This window comes from Varanus komodoensis, unplaced genomic scaffold (genome assembly GCF_004798865.1).
Source record: "Varanus komodoensis strain SLA01 unplaced genomic scaffold, ASM479886v1 scaffold77, whole genome shotgun sequence".
In the NCBI taxonomy this organism is placed as follows: domain Eukaryota; kingdom Metazoa; phylum Chordata; class Lepidosauria; order Squamata; family Varanidae; genus Varanus; species Varanus komodoensis.
In genome coordinates this window covers 2,110,043-2,126,971 of record NW_025336442.1, presented here as the reverse complement: position 1 = coordinate 2,126,971, position 16,929 = coordinate 2,110,043, and the positions used below count along the sequence as shown (strand labels likewise).

At 53.9% G+C, this 16,929-nt stretch overlaps 2 protein-coding genes across 3 annotated transcripts in view; one reads left to right on the top strand and one right to left on the bottom strand.

The window, feature by feature from the left end:
* Positions 1 to 3,128, top strand: part of ENDOG (endonuclease G) — a 4,182-nt gene extending 1,054 nt beyond the window's left edge. Inside the window, exons 3-5 of the mRNA XM_044453056.1 lie at positions 99 to 530; positions 1,245 to 1,354; positions 2,247 to 3,128. Coding sequence (XP_044308991.1) covers positions 99 to 530; positions 1,245 to 1,354; positions 2,247 to 2,541 — 837 coding nt within the window. The 3' untranslated portion in view covers positions 2,542 to 3,128. The remainder of the gene's footprint in view (positions 1 to 98; positions 531 to 1,244; positions 1,355 to 2,246) is intronic.
* Positions 3,129 to 5,760: 2,632 nt separating this feature from the next.
* On the bottom strand, positions 5,761 to 16,735 carry SPOUT1 (SPOUT domain containing methyltransferase 1). Of its 2 annotated transcripts, XM_044453113.1 has the most exons (12): positions 16,665 to 16,735; positions 14,506 to 14,548; positions 13,910 to 14,026; positions 12,806 to 12,965; positions 12,144 to 12,233; positions 11,314 to 11,363; positions 10,935 to 11,065; positions 9,718 to 9,790; positions 9,250 to 9,348; positions 8,474 to 8,576; positions 7,978 to 8,125; positions 5,761 to 6,517 (listed from the first exon to the last, which is right to left on the bottom strand). In XM_044453113.1, exons 1-12 carry the CDS (start codon positions 16,698 to 16,700, stop codon positions 6,416 to 6,418), a joined length of 1,152 nt encoding a protein of 383 aa, XP_044309048.1. In that variant the 5' UTR covers positions 16,701 to 16,735; the 3' UTR covers positions 5,761 to 6,415. The 2 variants fall into 2 exon arrangements, with proteins under 2 accessions (XP_044309048.1, XP_044309049.1); XM_044453114.1 differs by lacking the exon at positions 9,250 to 9,348.
* Positions 16,736 to 16,929: the final 194 nt, after the last annotated feature.

The following is a 16,929-nucleotide window of genomic DNA, read 5'->3' as shown; positions in this document are numbered from 1 at the left end:
GGGCACTGCCGGCGTCCTCGCTGGCCGCCGGGCTGGGGCTGGGGCTCGGGCTGGGGCTCGGGCTCGGGCTGGGGCCGGGCGGCGGCGGGCGGCGGCAGAGGCCGCGCGAGCCGTCCCCCGCGGACGGGCTGCTGCTGGCCCGGCTGCCGGTCGTGCCGGTGGCCGCCGCCGCGGCCTCGTGGCCCCCGGCGGACGTGGCCCGAGGGGCCGGCGGGGAGCTGGCCAAGTACGGCCTGCCGGGGCTGTCGCAGCTGCGGAGCCGCGAATCCTACGTGCTGTGCTACGACCCGCGCGCGCGCAGCGCCCTGTGGGTCGTGGAGCGCCTCAACCCGGCCGCGCTGAGCGGGTCGTCGGAACGCGGCGCCTGCGAGTTCCGCGAGGACGACTCGGTGCACGAGTACCACCGCGCCACCAACGCCGACTACCGAGGCAGCGGCTTCGACCGGGGCCACCTGGCGGCCGCGGCGAACCACCGCTGGAGCCAGAAAGCCATGGGGGACACCTTCTACCTGAGCAACATCGCGCCGCAGGTGAGGCCGGGAGGGAAGGCGGGCTGCCCGCGGGCGGCTTCCCGGGGAAGGCGACCGTTCTCGGGACCGCAGGTGTGTCCATTTGCGCTTTAAATTTCCACAAATTGCAGTTGGAAAACGTATTAACACAAATGAGGATGCCAGAATAAAGAAAATGCGCCATAATATGAAACAACCAGAAATAAACCCACCAGGTAATAAGTAGCCTCTCCCTGCTGAGCTTGAGGGATTCGCAGTCAGAGGTCTTGGCAGCCTGCCCTGAGCCATGGGGCGGGAGGCCCGTGCCGGTTGGGGAAGGTTGCAGGGCGCCTGCTTGCACCTACAGCTGTCCGTCTCCCTGGACGGACAGGGCCGTACCGCTTCAGGTGGACTCTGGCTGGGTGTGGGTGGGGGTGCCATTTTTAATGCTCCCCACATTGAAGAAGAAACATTGGTCCTACAAGTAGAAAATGGAAGAGAAAGGTGAGAGTTTCTGCTTTGCTCTGCCAGATGTCTGTCTGCAGAGAGCTGTGTGTGCAGGTTTCATCACAGGATGGGAACATGAGAGGTGGCCGAGACCTGCAGTACCGCTCAGCTGCTCATGGCCCACTGGGCCTGGGGCTTCTGGGAGTTCCAGTCCAGAGCATTTGGGGGCCACCAGCTTAGCTGCCGTGGGGGAGCACAGCCCACTCCTCCCCGTTCGGTCTCTCAAGCCACTGGCATTTTGGTTTCCAGAACCCGCACCTGAATCAGAACGCTTGGAATAACCTGGAGAAATACTGCAGGAGTCTCACCAAATCGAACAAGAACGTCTATGTCTGCACCGGGCCACTTTTTCTGCCCAGGTAGGTAGCCGCTTGCTCCTTTTCTGGATGGATTTTCCCCGTCCGGGTCTGCTGTGTTCCTTGCACTGGCAATTGTGTCAGCTGCCATTTTTGGAGAATCCCTGCAGATCCTGTCCTTCCAAAAACTTATTCCAGGAAAGATGGCAGGGTGGGGGCACCACGCAAGCTTCTCATGGAGAGCATTCTGAAGCTTGATGGGGGGGACACACAACTGAAAAAGTCCTACCTCTGGTGGCCACCCAAGCCCCAGAAATGGGGGGCAGTTGATGTAGGGCCGTGGTCTTGATCAGTTTTGCTCTCTGCCTTTGAAGAGGGATTTTGAAATATTTTCCTCACTGGCTGTTTTTTTAGGTGGGAGTGAAAAACAAAAAAAAAATGTTCTGGCAGAACTAAAAAAGAAAACACACTTGAGCCAAATCTGGTGCTTAGTGTCAGAGAACACCTCCCAGAATCTCCCAGCTACTTTGGGAGTTGCCACACTGGGGAAAGCTCCCTTCCAGCTCAGACTGGAACTGCAGACTGGGCCCTGCAAAGGGGCATCTGTGTGGGGAAATCAGAAGATGCTGCAACCTTTTTTTCTGTTCCCACTTAGCAAAACAAAAAATCCTGTTCCTGTGGGGTGGGGGGGAGACTGGGATGAGCTCCAGCCCCAAAGACTGTAAGTGGTCACCTGTGGCCCTTGAGGCACTTTGGCCTACATGCCCCATCATTCTGATCTAATGAGTGTCCAGAGTTGTTTCAGCCTGGCACACAAGCACTGGCCTGCCTTACTTGACCCAAAGAGGACTAGAAACGTGTCTGTTTTGTTTTATTGCAAAAGCAGTGGGGGATAGGGAGATGAGCTGATTGCCCTTCTCAACACGGATCCTAACAAATACTCGTCCCTTTGCAGAATGGAGGGTGATGGGAAGATGTACGTAAAGTACCAGGTAATTGGGAAAAACCACGTGGCGGTCCCAACACACTTCTTCAAGGTGCTCATCCTGGAAAAGCCCAGTGGGGAGATTGAGCTGCGCTCCTATGTCATGCCCAACAGCCCGGTGGATGAGAAGATCCCCTTGGACCGGTTCCTGGTTCCCATCGAGAGCATCGAACGGGCCTCGGGCCTTCTCTTTGTTCCGAACATTCTGAAAAGGACTAGCAACTTAAAAGCCATCGCAGCTGGAAGCCAGATCCCTGGGAGCTGAGCCTCATGCCAGGAGACCTGAACTGGGATTCCCCCAAGGACACGGCCCCTTTTCCTGCAACTGACGACTCTCTGGGAGTTTTCTGGGTTTTGTATGTTTCCCCCCACTGGGAATGGGTGCAGTGCTTCCCCGACACCCTAGTTCAGAGCTTTACAGCTGGTCAAAAACCCCACTGGCCTTTGGCCTTTGGTCCCTTGCCATGGCCTTCCCCACCACTGGGATGTGGCCCTCAAGGACGTCCCGAAAATGAATTTGGCCCCAAATGTGCTGAAAGAGATCAAACCCTCCTGCGATTTGCGAGGACTTCCTGGTATCCGAGTACTGAGTGTCTGGGCTGTTCAAACGTGCTTCCTGCAGCACTTAATTACATAGCAGGCAGAGTTATTTTCTGTCTGGCTAATTACTGTGACATGGGGGGGGGCAGAGCCAAGGGCCACTGGGAGGCTGCCCCCCCCATCCAGCAGCGTCACTTTGCCTCCTGATTCCCCCCTACTTCAAACTGCAAGGACTGCAAAGCTTGTGCTGACAAGTGATGTTTGCTGCCTTGTAACTGGAAGAGTTCAAGCAATAAAATTAATTTAAATTGACACAGCGCGGTTTCCTCCAGGCATCTTCCATTGTCTATTTCAATTGTTCAGCTCATTCTGAAGCAAAACAGAGGCACACTTCACTAGGTGGTCTCACTGGGTCCCAGAAGCTCAACTTGGTCCACGGTTCACGCCACAACTGAGGAGCAGGTACTCCAGATCCAAAAGGATCTGGACAGATTATGGAAGTGGGCAGGAGACAACAGGATGGCATTCAATGTGGATAAGTGCAAGGTCTTGCACTTGGGGCATAGGAATAGGTGTCATAAGTACAGGTTAGGGGACAAGTGGCTGGAGAGCAGCACTTGTGAAAGGGACCTCGGGGTGCTGGGCGACTGCAGGCTCAACATGAGTCAGCAGTGTGATGCAGTGGTTAAGAGTGCGAACGCCACCCTTGGTTGCATAGCCGGAAGTGTGGCTTCTAGATCAAGAGAGGTATTACTACCACTCTACACGACTCTGGTGCGCCCACAACTGGAGTATTGGGCTCAGTTTTGTCCCCTCATTACAGAAAGGATATAGCCTGGTTAGAGTCAGTGCAGTGTAGGGCCACAGGGTTGGTGGCCGGTTTGCAGGGGAAGCCGTATGAGGCGAGACTGAGGGAACTGGGTCCCTTCAGCCTGGAGAAGAGACTCCAAGGGGATCTGTTGGCGACATGCAGGTACAGTATATCACAAAAGAGAGTATACCCCTCACATTTTGTAAATATTTTATCTTTTCATGTGACAACCCTGAAGAAATGACACTTTGCTACAGTGTAAAGTAGTGAGTATACAGCTTGTATAACATCGTAAATTTGCTGTCCCCTCAAAATAACTCAACACACAGCCATTAATGTCTAAACCTCTGGCAACAAAAGTGAGTACACCCCAAGTGAAACTGTCCAAATTGGGCCCAAAGTATCAATATTTTGTGTGGCCACCATTATTTTCCAGCACTGCCTTAACCCTCTTGGGCATGGAGTTCATCAGAGCTTCACAGGTTGCCACTGGAGTCCTCTTCCGCTCCTCCATGACGACATCACGGAGCTGGTGGATGTTAGACTGCACTCCTCCATCTTCCATTTCAGGATGCCCCACCAATGCTCGAAAGGGTTTAGGTCTGGAGACATGCTTGGCCAGTCCATCACCTTTACCCTCAGCTTCTTTAGCAAGGCAGTGGTAGTCTTGGAGGTGTGTTTGGGGTCATTATCATGTTGGAATACTGCCCTGCGGCCCAGTCTCCGAAGGGAGGGGATCAGGCTCTGCTTCAGTATGTCACAGGACATGTTGGCATTCATGGTTCCCACAGTGAACAGTAGCTCCCCAGGGCCGGCAGCACTCATGCAGCCCCAGGCCATGACACTCCCACCACCGTGCTTGGCTGTAGGCAAGACACACTTGTCTTTGTACTCCTCACCTGGTGGTCGCCACACACGCTTGACACCATCTGAACCAAATAAGTTTATTTTGGTCTCCTCAGACACAGGACATAGTTCCACTAATCCATGTCCTTAGTCTGCTTGTCTTCAGCAAACTGTTTGCGGGCTTTCTTGTGCATCATCTTTAGAAGAGGCTTCCTTCTGGGACGACAGCCCTGCAGACCAGTTTGATGCAGCGTGCGGCGTATGGTCTGAGCACTGGCAGGCTGACCCACCACCCCTGCAACCTCTGCAGCAACGCTGGCAGCACTCATACGTCTATTTCCCAAAGCCAACCTCTCGATATGATGCTAAGCACGTGCACTCAACTTCTTTGGTCGACCATGGCAAGGCCTGTTCTGGGTGGAACCTGTCCTGTTAAACCGCTGTATGGTCTTAGCCACCGTGCTGCAGCTCAGTTTCAGGGTCTTGGCGATCTTCTTACAGCCTAGGCCGTCTTTATGTAGAGCAACAATTCTTTTTTTCAGATCCTCAGAGAGTTCTTTGCCATGAGGTGCCATGTTGAACTTCCAGTGACCAGTATGAGAGGGTGAGAGCGGTAACACCAAATGTAACACACCTGCTCCCCATTCACACCTGAGACCTTGCAACGCTAACGAGTCACATGACACCGGAGAGGGAAAATGGCTAATAATGCCCAATTTGGACAGTTTCACTTAGGGGTGTACTCACTTTTGTTGCCAGTGGTTTAGACATTAATGGCTGTGTGTTATTTTGAGGGGACGGCAAATTTACAGTGTTATACAAGCTGTATACTCACTACTTTACACCATAGCAAAGTGTCATTTCTTCAGGGTTGTCACATGAAAAGATACAATAAAATATTTTCAAAATGTGAGGGGTGTACTCACTTCTGTGATATAGTGTATGTGAGGCGGTGTCACACAGAGGTGGGCAGAGACCTGTTCTCCCCTGCAGAGGAAGGCAGGATGCGCTCCAACGGAGCAAAGCTCAGGGAGCCAAGGTTCCATTTGGATGCCAGGAAGCACTTCCTGACAGTCAGGACCCCGAGGGTGTGGAATGGGCTTCCCCGGGAGGTCGTTGAGGCCCCACCGGTGAGGGGTTCAAGGACAGGCTGGACATGCACATGGTGGGCATGTTGTGAGTGGAGCTGGCTGGAGCCGGGGGTCAGACTAGATGGCCCGGCAGACCCCTTCTGACTCGCTCTGTTTCTATGTTTCTATTATGCAAGAGGAAGTCAGTCCTGGTGCATTTCTTTTTAAACATATTCATAATTATTTTTCAGAAGGCAATACTATGAAATAACATCCCAGAACATTCTCCCCTTCTTTCCACACAGAATGGTCTGGTTTGCTCAGCCAGTCCGCATCACTGTACTTGTTGCTGCAGACTCGTGTCCGAATCCAGGAAGAGTGGCTTGTTGGGGGGCTAACAAAGCGCCCCAGAAGCCCATGGGTTCCAGTGGTTTGTCATCCAATTCAACCAGCCACCCCTGCTGTGTTCAGACAACACGAGGGCAGTTTGCCAATCTGGGCAGCCCGCAACCAGCAGACAGACAGGGAAGTCAATAGGTAGCCTCGGCATATTAAGTACCCCGAGACGGCGTGATTTGCAGTTATTCCTCCAAGTAAGTTCCTTCAAAAAGTGCTTCTGAAGGTTGCCTTTTGCATTCGCCTGTCCTAATAGATCTTTCCACAGTCCTCCATCCCCGTGTCAAATCATCCATCTGCCCAGTCTTGCCACAGAATGCAAAAAGCTCCTACGTAAGAATTCTTTGTCTGCTGCATTTCTGAGGAAGAACGAAGAGGAAGGTGGTCCCCTTGTGTGGCCACGGAAGAGCTCCCGCCTCGTTGGCTTTTCAGGGTTGAAAAGCAAGCTCTGGAGCAAAGTGAGGTCCTCCTGCATCTTAGCCCGCTTGCTGGCTCGCTTTCACGCCCCCGTTGCCGCCCTCCTTCGCTGCTCCGGCGATGCGAGGCCTCAGTGCCGAGAGGGAGATGAGGATGGCTTCCTGGAAGAGAACCCCAAAGCACCACAGTTAGTGCTCAATGCGTGACCGGAGGCTCCCGTGTCGTGCCCACAGACCCCTGCGGCCCGTGAGGTCCCCCTGCCCTGCTCTTTATTTTATTTGATTTTTTAAAAGATGGAGCTGGCAAACGCGAGGCGCTGCCCTCTTTATCTGGGATCCCACAGGTGGTTCCGCTCTGCTGCTCGGCCTTGGACCTCGCTTCTTGGGTGAGCATGTTTTTCTGGAAAAAGCGTGGCTCCAGGACCGGCCATGCCTGCTGCAGCAGCCACTTTACGAGGGGCAAGGATCACCCCTCTGCCAGCTGCCATTTTGTGAAAGCGCCCCAGCACCCTTGTCCACTTCCAGCTGCACCCGTCAGGCCTGTGTGAGAGCCAGTGCGGCAATTTTTCTCACCCAGGAAGAGCTGTGCTCCCATGGGCACCGTGTGCTGGGCACCGGCTCAAGACTGCCTCACCCGACCCATGCCCCCGAACTGCCCGGAGAGTGTGAGGTGCGCGGCCCAATTCCAGAAATGGGGAATGAGGGAGAACCGCAGGATCCAGGGCCAGGTACAGGAATTCCACCATGGGATCAGCACGGTTGAGTGTGTGCAGAGGGCTCTTATAGGTTATGACCTATAAAGCCCCAAATGGCTTGGGTCCTGAAGGCACGCCTTCTTCCCTATGTGCCCTCCCACCCCTTGAGATCCGAGGCAGAGGTCCCGCTCTGGGAGCCCTCCGTGAAGGAGATCAGGAGGGTGAGTACCGAGAAAAGGGCCTTCTCTGTGGTGAGGCCCCAACTGTGGAATATGCTCCCCAGGGAGGTTCGCCTGGTGCTGGCATGATATTCTTTCCAGCGTCAGGCAACCCCCCTTTTATTTTCCTGCTATTTTAATGTTTAATTGATTTTAACTGAGGTTTCTGTATATCAATGGTCGGAGGCTGTGGGGTTTGTGTTATTCTGCTCATTTTTTGTACGCCGTCTCAAGACGTCTGTAGCGGATGAGTTGGAAAAGCTTTTAATAAACAAACGAATACCAGAACAGGGGCCCACAGATAAGAGCCCCCCGGAGTTGCCTGTATCGCTTGTGTGCCCCCTGCCTCTTCCTCTCGCCAGGTGACGGAGGGGTGAGGGGCAGGGCAGGGCAGGGCAGGCTCCCGCCGAGCCGGCTTATGGCAGCCACGGCAAGGGGGCGGCCGCAAGAGCCGCTGGCGACCGCGGTGCAGAGCAAGGGGACTCGGTGCCGGAGCAGGCCGACGGCAGACAAGGGGCCGACAAAACCGCTGAGCTGTCCCAGAGACAGCAGCGCAGCCTGCGAGGCTGAGTTTGGGCTTAGACCTTCAGGCAGCTCTTGCGCAGCAGGCAGGAAAGTCAGCCGTGGAGGCAAGGCGAGAGGAGCGCTCAGGCCACACACGCACACGAGCAGGGCTGAAGGAAGTCTCAAAGCCACCCAGGCGACCCACCTCGGTCCTGATGGTGCGGCTGCCCTGCCCCGGGCAGGTGTTAAGGTAGAGGTCGAACAATGTGCTCGGATCTGTGACCTCCAGGTTCGGGTCAGCATCCATGCCGGCCTCCAGCCCCTGCAGGCCTCCAAAAACGATCAAAGCGTGCCTGGAAGACATAAACAGACTGGCTGCGGCAAAGGGGGATGCGGGACGCCGCTCAGCCCGAGGTCCACGCTCCATTCCAGGGACACCCACGTGCCAGGAGTGGGTGGAGCCCAGGCCAGAGGGTGGGGCCAAACGGCCCGCACAGTGGCGCGCATGGCTCTTAAAGCCAGAAATAAAATCTTTGGAGAAAAATAGCAAACTTATAGACTAGGAGAAAAAGCATGCAAAATCCAAGGAACTACCAAATGACATGTGGGTGCAGGAAAGGTGGGGGGGGAGTAGGAGGGGGGCACTGGCCGCCCAGGCCAGGCTGCAGGGCTGGCTTGAGCTCCAGGCTTGGTCCAATTACCTGAAAGGCGGCAGGACTGCCTGCTCCACAGGGATCCCTCGCTCCGAGGTGCCGATGGAGAGGTCGTAGCCGTCCTTATACGGGGACTCAGCAAACACGGCACCTGGTGTTTGGGGGCAGGAAAGGATTCTGTTACTTTGTGAAAGTTAGGGGACGTAGTCTGACAGCCTTGTATCTCCCAAGTACCTGAACCAAGGTAAGGCCAGTCCTATAAGGCAGGAATAGGGCATCTGTAGCCCTCCAGATACTTCGGCTCCAGTTTTCATGATCCTCTGTTGCTGGTTCTGCTGGCTAGGGCTGATGGGAGTTGTAGGGCGAGATATATCGGGGTGGAGGTATGGAAGCAATCTGCCTTTACTTATACTACTTATTGCCCATGAAAAAAATGCTTTCTCCTTTCCAGTATCTGCTATAGCTGCTCTTTGGAGCAGTGAACTCCAATGTAAAAATAACAGAAATTGTTCTAACCGGACCTGAGTTTTACCTAGATCCCATGGAAAATCAAAAGGGAGAAAGAAACGGAAAGGAGAGTTGGTGCATGGCAGAAAGGGAAAAAGGATCTTCTCAAAATTTTTGACTATCCCCATGTGCCCCAAAATTTGGGACCTGGTTTGCATAGGATTCAGAGGCGGTTTGTGGTTTACTCCATGCTCTCTGCGTGGCTGGAGCTTTACGAAGCACAAGCGGAAGGTCCCTGCCCCAGGGAGCCTGCAAGTCTGAAGCAAGGAGGTGGAAGGACCAGCGGCAGGGGAGGCGGCGGCGCTACCCACACTTACTCAAGCAAGATGCCAAGCGGACGTTGTAGCCCCAGTAAAGGCCGGAAGCGGTGCGGGGCTGATGCGACGAGACCACGGTGCCTCTCTGCGTTTTGCTGCCTCAAAGAGAAATGAGCGCAGAAGCAGCTGCGGGGCAACGCCTATCATTCGCATTAACCCGAACCCGGCCCCTCTGCCCGCGGCGAGAGCCCACCTCCGCTGCCGCATGCTGCCCTCACAACGGCCGGGGCAGAGGGGGAGCCGAGCGCGCCGGCCCAGCGCCTCCAGGGAGCCGCACGGCTGAACGGAGACTCGGACCCTTCCCTCCACCGGCAAGGGAAGACTGGGAGGGCTGTGAGCATCCGCTCCAGCTTTGCTGGCCGGCCGGTCGTGCCCACGGTGGAAACCCTGCCTGGCCGGGTTCGGCCTGCTGACGTGCCGCCGTGGAGCCCCGCCGCTGTAGGTGGCGGCCGGGAGTTGAGGTGTTACCTGGATTCTGCGGCCCGTCCAGCCGCACCGTGACCCGCAGTCCAGCTTCCAGCTGCTTGTCTATCTGCACCTCCTGCGGGAAAAGAAGAGCACAGGACGTGGCGAGTGCAGCGCAAGCCCCCCAGAGAGATGAGGTGCAGCAGCCCCCCGATCGGCCTCCGGAGGAGTGCAGCCGCTGCCCAGGGCCTCCGGCCGAGAAGGGCTGGCCCACGGGGTGGAGGGCCTGTTCTGGGTGAGGGTCGTGGAGCAGCAGCCGGCAGCAGGAAGTCTTTCGGCCTGAGAGCGGGATTCCACTGCAGAGCCCCTCTGGGGGCCACAGCGCTCTGTGGGGGAGCCAAAGATCCCAGATCCTCCCGGCGTCATGCACCTATCGCCCATGGGGAGGCCTGAGAGGAGTCATTCCCACATTTTAAATGTATTATTTACTGATTTGTTTGTTTAAAACTTTTGTATACCGTCCACTGCCAGTAGCCTCAGGACGGACTTAGAATAAAACAGTAGCACACAGCATGTACTACATACAATAAAGCCCCACTTAAAATCACAATCTAAACCTTAAAATATTGGGATAATAATAAGATTTTGGCCTGGTGCAGAAAAGAATAAAGCATCTCTGAGGAGGGCATTCCATAACGGGGTGCCAATGCAGGGAAGGCCCTTCTCCGGTAGCCACCCTCCTTCATGGACCTCTGGCCCAAATCTTAAGGGGCAGGCAGGCACACAGGGAAGGAGGCGCTCTTTCCAATGCCCGGGTCCGAAGCTGTTCAGGGCTGCACAGTCAGCAGCAGCACCTTAAATTGGGCCGGACATATTTGGTAGGCGGCGCTGACGGTGAAGGACCAGCGCTCCATGTGCACGTCTGCCGGTCCCTGCTAGCGCCCTGGCTGCTCTGTTCTGAACCAACTGATGCATCTGGACCGTCTCCAAGGGCAGCCCCACGCAGAGCGCATTACAATCGTCCATTCGGGAAGTTACCAGAGCATCAGTCACTTGTGGGGAGGAAGGGGGCAAGCTGCACCACAGCCGGGAAAACACCCAACGATCAGCAGCCCAAGGAAAGGTGGCCAGTCCACAGTTTATGTATATCTCAAATGCACCAACAGGAGAGGAAAGATGGCATTCAAGGGATACAGCCGACTCGCTCTGCAGAACTCCCACACTGCATCAAGGCAGCGGTGGAGCTGAAAGGGGAACCTGCGGGGGGAACCACACTTTACCTTCCGCATCCCACAGTTAACGAAGGAGCCTCGGCCAGGCTTGGTGGGCCGGGCCAAAACCACACCTTCCCGGTACTCTGAGTCCTCATCTATCCGCAAATGATGGGGACTGTCCAAAGGATTTAGCAGCCCTGAAACGATATATTTGCAGGCAGAATTATGCAGTCAGGAGACAAGTTTACAATGTGTCACTTATAACCATGCCACAAATGGACAGGTATTTGCCTCTCTGCCACTGAGATTTGTTTGAAAGTGTATTTATTTTGGCTGGAGAAACAGCTGCGTTGCCATCAAAGCCATGGAGAGAGAGCCCTTCCTGCTTCCACTGGCAGGTACGGAGAGCTGGTCAAAGGGTGGGCAGAGAGCACTGCAGCCTTACCTGCAAACTGCAGGTCCTGGTGCTTGGGGAAAAAAGATTTCCTTAAGTACCTGTTCAGGAGAGAAAACGCCAGCTGGGTCACAGTTTGCTCGTGTGAGAAGTGCACGCGAACAGACGGACTTGCTGATAGTCTTACTTACAGGTTTAAAAGAATCCCTCCTACCCTTTGCTCTGCTGTTACTGATGTTTCAAAGCATTCAACTTATTTGCAACGGTTTGTGGTATAAGTTGCTTTGGGGGGGCCACGTGGGCCAAAAGGGGAATCACAGTCCAATAAATAAAGAAGGGCGCACGCCTGCGCATCGCTAGGCCGGGAGAAGAGCACTGGTTGGAGAACACGGGCAGTTTGGGCAGGGGGTGTCTGTCCAGACACGTATAAATGTATGGAAAGAATGCATTTGTCCTCACTCCCCATGCCCGGCTTCCTCACTTCTGTAGGAAGGACTGCACAGAACTCCGTTCCTTCTGACTGAGCTGCTACCTTTCCAGTTGCGGGGTGGGAGAGAGGCATTTTCCCCGCTATAATATGCCGATCCCCGTGACACACAAACCCTGAATTCTTGGACCCTCCTCTGGAGATAAGGATACAGAGGCTCAAACGTGGCACTGCTCTCTTGGGGCTGGGAATATACGGAGACGGGGCTTCACCACCCAGCCCGCCTCCCCACTCCTGCTCCCTGGTCCTGCCTGGGCCAGCTGCGTCTTGCCTGGCGCTGGCACTCTCTCGCTGGGGAGGCAGGAACTCTGGCTGGCCTAGTGGCGTTGCTGCTCCGACACGGGCTTTGCGATCCCAGCTTGCAGAGGGTCCCAAATGCTCCCAAAAGACTTACTGAGGGCATTCCAAGTACTGCAAAATCCGAGCCAGCTGAACGCAGGCCTGGCCTTTCCTTCGGAGGCCCTCGAACTCGCCTTCCACTGTCCTGGAAGGGGGAGAGAACGTCAGCACGGCCTGATACTCAAGGTGGGAACTTCTCCATGGGCAGCTGCTCCATTCTTAACTAACAGCTGCCTGAGCCCTTCTTGCTGAAAGGTAGGTGCACCTTGTTTTCCAAAGAAATAATGGTCAGGAAATGAGCCAAACCCCCTGGCATCGCCCACTTGGCAAGCCAAAGGCCTCGGATTAACTCTCCAGCCAGGACTGGGGAAAGTCCTGGGGCGAAATGCAGCTGTCCACGGCAGCCGGAGGCTTCCCAGAGTCCGGAGCGGCTTCTTGGGCACAGGTGCGTCCTGAGCAAATGTATGGCCTCCAGCCTACGGAGAGGGGGAGACATCATTCCCCCTCGCTTGCTCTATCAGAACTCCAGGACCAGAGCAGCCCCCTGTGCGCGTGCTCGTGCCGCTCCCTCCACACTCCAAATGTGCCCCTCAGCCCCAGGCATGTGGGAAGGCCACAGAGCCAGCGGGGCCCCCTCTCCCTTCACTTTCTCCGGAGATCACGGGGAAAAAGCCAGGGAGCAGACTGGGAGAAGAGGAAGGGGAAGCCAAGCCTTACTTTGCATCTTCTCCCTGCTCATCAAACACCACAATCTCGTCCACGCAGAAGATGGCGGAGGCCCGGGCGATCTGGCCGGCAAGGTACGTCCGCAGCTCTGGAGACTGGGCGTTGCTCAGAATGGATCCCGGAAGTGCCACACTGACGGTGTAGTGACGCCCTGAGAAACACGAAGGGGTGACGGGGCAGGAGGGCCCATGAAATGCGGTCCCAGACGCCCTTTGGGTGGTTCAGGGCAGGGGTGGGAGCCTGTTTCAGGCTGAGGCCAGAGTCATGTCAGGGGTTTTATTGCAGAAGTGGGCATGTCCAAAAGGGAAAGAAATAGGGCCCAGATTACAAAAATATATCAATACCCCACTGGCATGGCTTAAAGCTCTTATCACCAGTCACATTTCAAGTGGGAACGAAATTAAATTCTGCCCAAACTTGGAAAGCAAGATGTGGGGTGGGAGAAAAGAGATGGGCCAGGGGGAAGGGGTGGTACAATTTGGGGACCCCTAGATGGCTGGCTGGGAGCTTAAGAGGGCTGCATTTCTCCCCCAGCCTAAAGATGGCATCTCTGCATCAGGTTTGCTCTCTGTTCATACCAGCATTTAATTCATACTATTTTGAGCACCTGTTGAAAGTGCAGTCCTGCTGGAGGGTATTCAGAAAGGAAAATAAAACTGTAGAGAATGGATGGCAGCTTCTAAAGTTAGGTATGGTATAGGGAGAGGAATTATGGGAACTGTAGTCCATTACATCTGGAGAGTGCCAGTTTGGGAAAAGCTACACTGGACTACTGGGGGTTCCTCAGCTACACCTTGCTTTCGGTGCCAAGTCAAGATTTTTATTTAGCATTTGTTTTCAGATTGGGCTTGTTTTGTTGCTCGCTTGTCTTATTTTATTGGTTGTTGTTATTGGGTTATTGTATTTATTTCCTCCTGTTCTAGGCATTTGTTGTATTTATATTGTATTTTAATTCTATTTGTTTATGGTTTTGGTATGCCATTGTTTTTCATTTTTATTTGTATTTTATATGGCACTGTGAGCTGCCCAGAGAACCTTTGGCTGTGGGGCAGCACACAAATGCGACAGACAGAAAGATAAATAAATATACAATACCTTTATCTTCCTTCGGCTTGGTCTCTGCCTTCTGCTTCTCCATCAGTTCCTGCATTTTCTGCTTCTCCATTTTTTTCACCAGTTTCACCTCCTTCCATTTTTTCTTCTCTTCTTTTTCTAGAACAAAGAGTATTGCAGGTAAAAATAATTATGTCACTGGGTTTCACTGCTGGGAAGTGGCACAGTTAGTGGTGAAAAGAACTTTAAAGAACCAGTACCCAAATATATAATACACAGACACAGACACAGACACAGACACAGACACAGACACACAGACACAGACACAGACACACACAGCTAGGGCTATCGTTTTTGAAAATCTTATGGAAGAAAGTGTAATACTGTTATTTTATCCTACGTTTACCTTCATTTCACTATGGCATTTAGGTTTTGTTCTGTAACGTACAATTAAAAAGAGAGAAAGAGAAAAGGGCATAAAAGTGAGAAGAGGAAGGCTGTTCATAGGCTTCACAATGGAAAGGCAGAATATAGGCATAGGAATAAAGTCACTGACGAGAGCTGCTTTGGAAGGACCTGCTCCTCAAGCTTTGCATGTTAAGGGGAAGAATCCAGTTATCCAAAATGAGTGTTCTTACTTTGTTGCTTCCATTTGCGCCAGTCAATCTTTTGGGCGTCCCCCTAGAAAAGAAGGCAGAGACTTTCTGTTGAGTGCCCTTTATTCGTAAATGTGGAAATCCTACGATGACTCCCTCCTCTCATTCTCCCATTATTAGAAACACAGAATCAGAGCGAGTCAGAAGGGGTCTCCCGGGCCATCTAGTCTGACCTCTGGCACCAGCCGGCTTCACTCACGACATGCCCACCATGTGCATGTCCAGCCTATCCTCGAACACCCGCTCCGGTGGGGCCTCAACGACCTCTCGTGGAAGCCCATTCCACACCCTCAGGGTCCTGACTGTCAGGAAGTGCTTCCTGGCATCTAAATGGAACCTGGGTTCCCTGAGCTTGGCTCTGTTGGAGCACATCCTGCCTTCCTCTGCAGGGGAGAACAGGTCTCTACCCATCTCCATGTGACATCCCCTCACATGCCTGTATGTCGCCAACAGATCCCCTCTGAGTCCCCTCTTCTCCAGGCTGAAGAGACCCAGTTCCCTCAGTCTCACCTCATACAGCATCCCCTGCAAACTGGCCACCAACCTTGTGGCCCTTCGCTGCACTGACTCTAACCTGGCTATATCCTTCCTGTAATGAGGGGCCCAAAACTGAGCCCAATACGCCAGTTGTGGGAGCACCAGAGTAGTAGTAATACCTCTCTCGACCTAGAAGCCACTCTTCTGGCTATGCAACCAAGGGTGGCGTTCGCCCTCTTCACCACCGCATCACACTCCTGGCTCATGTATAGCCTGCAGTCGCCCAGCACCCCGAGGTCCCTTTCACAAGTGCTGCTCTCCAGCCACTTGTCCCCTAACCTGTACTTATGACACCTATTCCTATGCCCCAAGTGCAAGACCTTGCACTTATCCACATTGAATGCCATCCTGTTGTCTCCTGCCCACTTCCATAGTCTGTCCAGATCCTTTTGGATCTGGAGTACCTGCTCCTCAGTTGTGGCCACTGCTCCAGTTTTAGTATCGTCTGCGAATTTGATCAGCAGACTGTTCACCCCTTCTTCCATGTCATTTACGAAAAGATTAAACAGGATCAGCCCCAGGACAGAGCCCTGGAGGACCCCGCTTGTCACTGGCCACCATCCTGACGATTCCCCACTAATGGTAACCCTCTGCTTTCAGTCAGTCAACCATGCCCTAATCCACCGGACAGTGCTTTGGTGTATCCCAAAACTCCTCAGTTTCTCCACCAGGATGTCATGGGGCACTTTGTCAAAGGCCTTGCTGAAATCCAGGTATACCACATCCACTGCATCCCCTCCATCCAGCCATCTCGAAACCTTGTCATAGAATTCCACAAGGTTTGTCTGGCAGGACCTGTTTTTGCAGAAGCCGTGTTGTGTGGCTGTCAGCCTCCCTTCCCTATCTAGCATTGCTATATCTCTCGCTATTATGAGCCTTTCCATTGTTTTTCTTACAATGGATGTAAGGCTAACAGGTCTGTAATTCCCCATGTCCCTTCTACCACCCTTTTTGAAAATTGGGACCACTGACACCACCCTCCAGTCCTCTGGTACTTCACCCGTTCTCCACGAGGTCTCAAAAACGGAGGCCAGCGGGCGTGAGAGAACCCCTGCCAACTCTCTAAGTTCTCTCGGGTGTAATCCATCAGGGCCTGGCGTCATTGTAACGTCCAATGCCCTGAGGAGCCCCTCGACTTCTAGGGGGGTGACTCTAATTCGTGCCCCTAAGTCCCCAGCCTCATCTAATCTCCTATGTGGATCTACCCCGTCCAGCTTTGGGAGAACACAGAAGCAAAATATCATTTAGCAAATTATTCGTATTTTAAATTGTTGTGTTTTAATTTTATTATGGTTTTTATCTTACGACTGTGAGCTGCCCAAAGGTGCTGTGGCACAAAAGGCGGCATACAAATGTTTTAAATACATAAATCCCTCTTCACTGGCAGCACTGATGGGAGCTGCAAGCCCGCAACATCAGAGGGCCACATGCTGAGTCGTGCCCGGTCCAGAGCTGTGGAAGATCCAGCTGGAAGGCAGCAGAGCCCACCCGAACACGAGGCTGCTAGAAGGGCTAAGTGCTCATGAGGACTAGTCACACTGCCATGCTTTGCTCTTCCACCCTTTAACCCATTACGCGCCGCCGCCGCTTCCACGTCCACCTACCTCCCGCAGCCGCTTCGCCCCACTCTTCTCCGCCATGTTCCAGCCGACCAATCACCGCCGCACAACTTCCGGCCGACCCTCGTGCCCGGCCGCTGATTGGACGAAGCGCGAAAGGAACCGTAGAGTTACGCAGCAGTCAAGAGGGCTCCTTGTCTGGATGTGCGTTATTTCCGGGTGTACATTGGAAAAAGTTTCGCCGCGCTGATTGGCACACGAGAACAAGCGATTCTCGCCTCAAAGCCTGCCAATTGCTGGAGTTGTTTTA

Bases quoted from the DNA above. Each gene is read 5' to 3' on its own strand.
- SPOUT1 (XM_044453113.1), bottom strand. From the start codon at position 16,700: ATGGCGGAGAAGAGTGGGGCGAAGCGGCTGCGGGAG. The intron at 14,549-16,664 runs GTAGGTGGACGT...CTTCTTTTCTAG, and splicing joins GGGCGAAGCGGCTGCGGGAG to GGGGACGCCCAAAAGATTGA. The intron at 12,966-13,909 runs GTATTGTATATT...CGTGTTTCTCAG, and splicing joins CAAGCCGAAGGAAGATAAAG to GGCGTCACTACACCGTCAGT.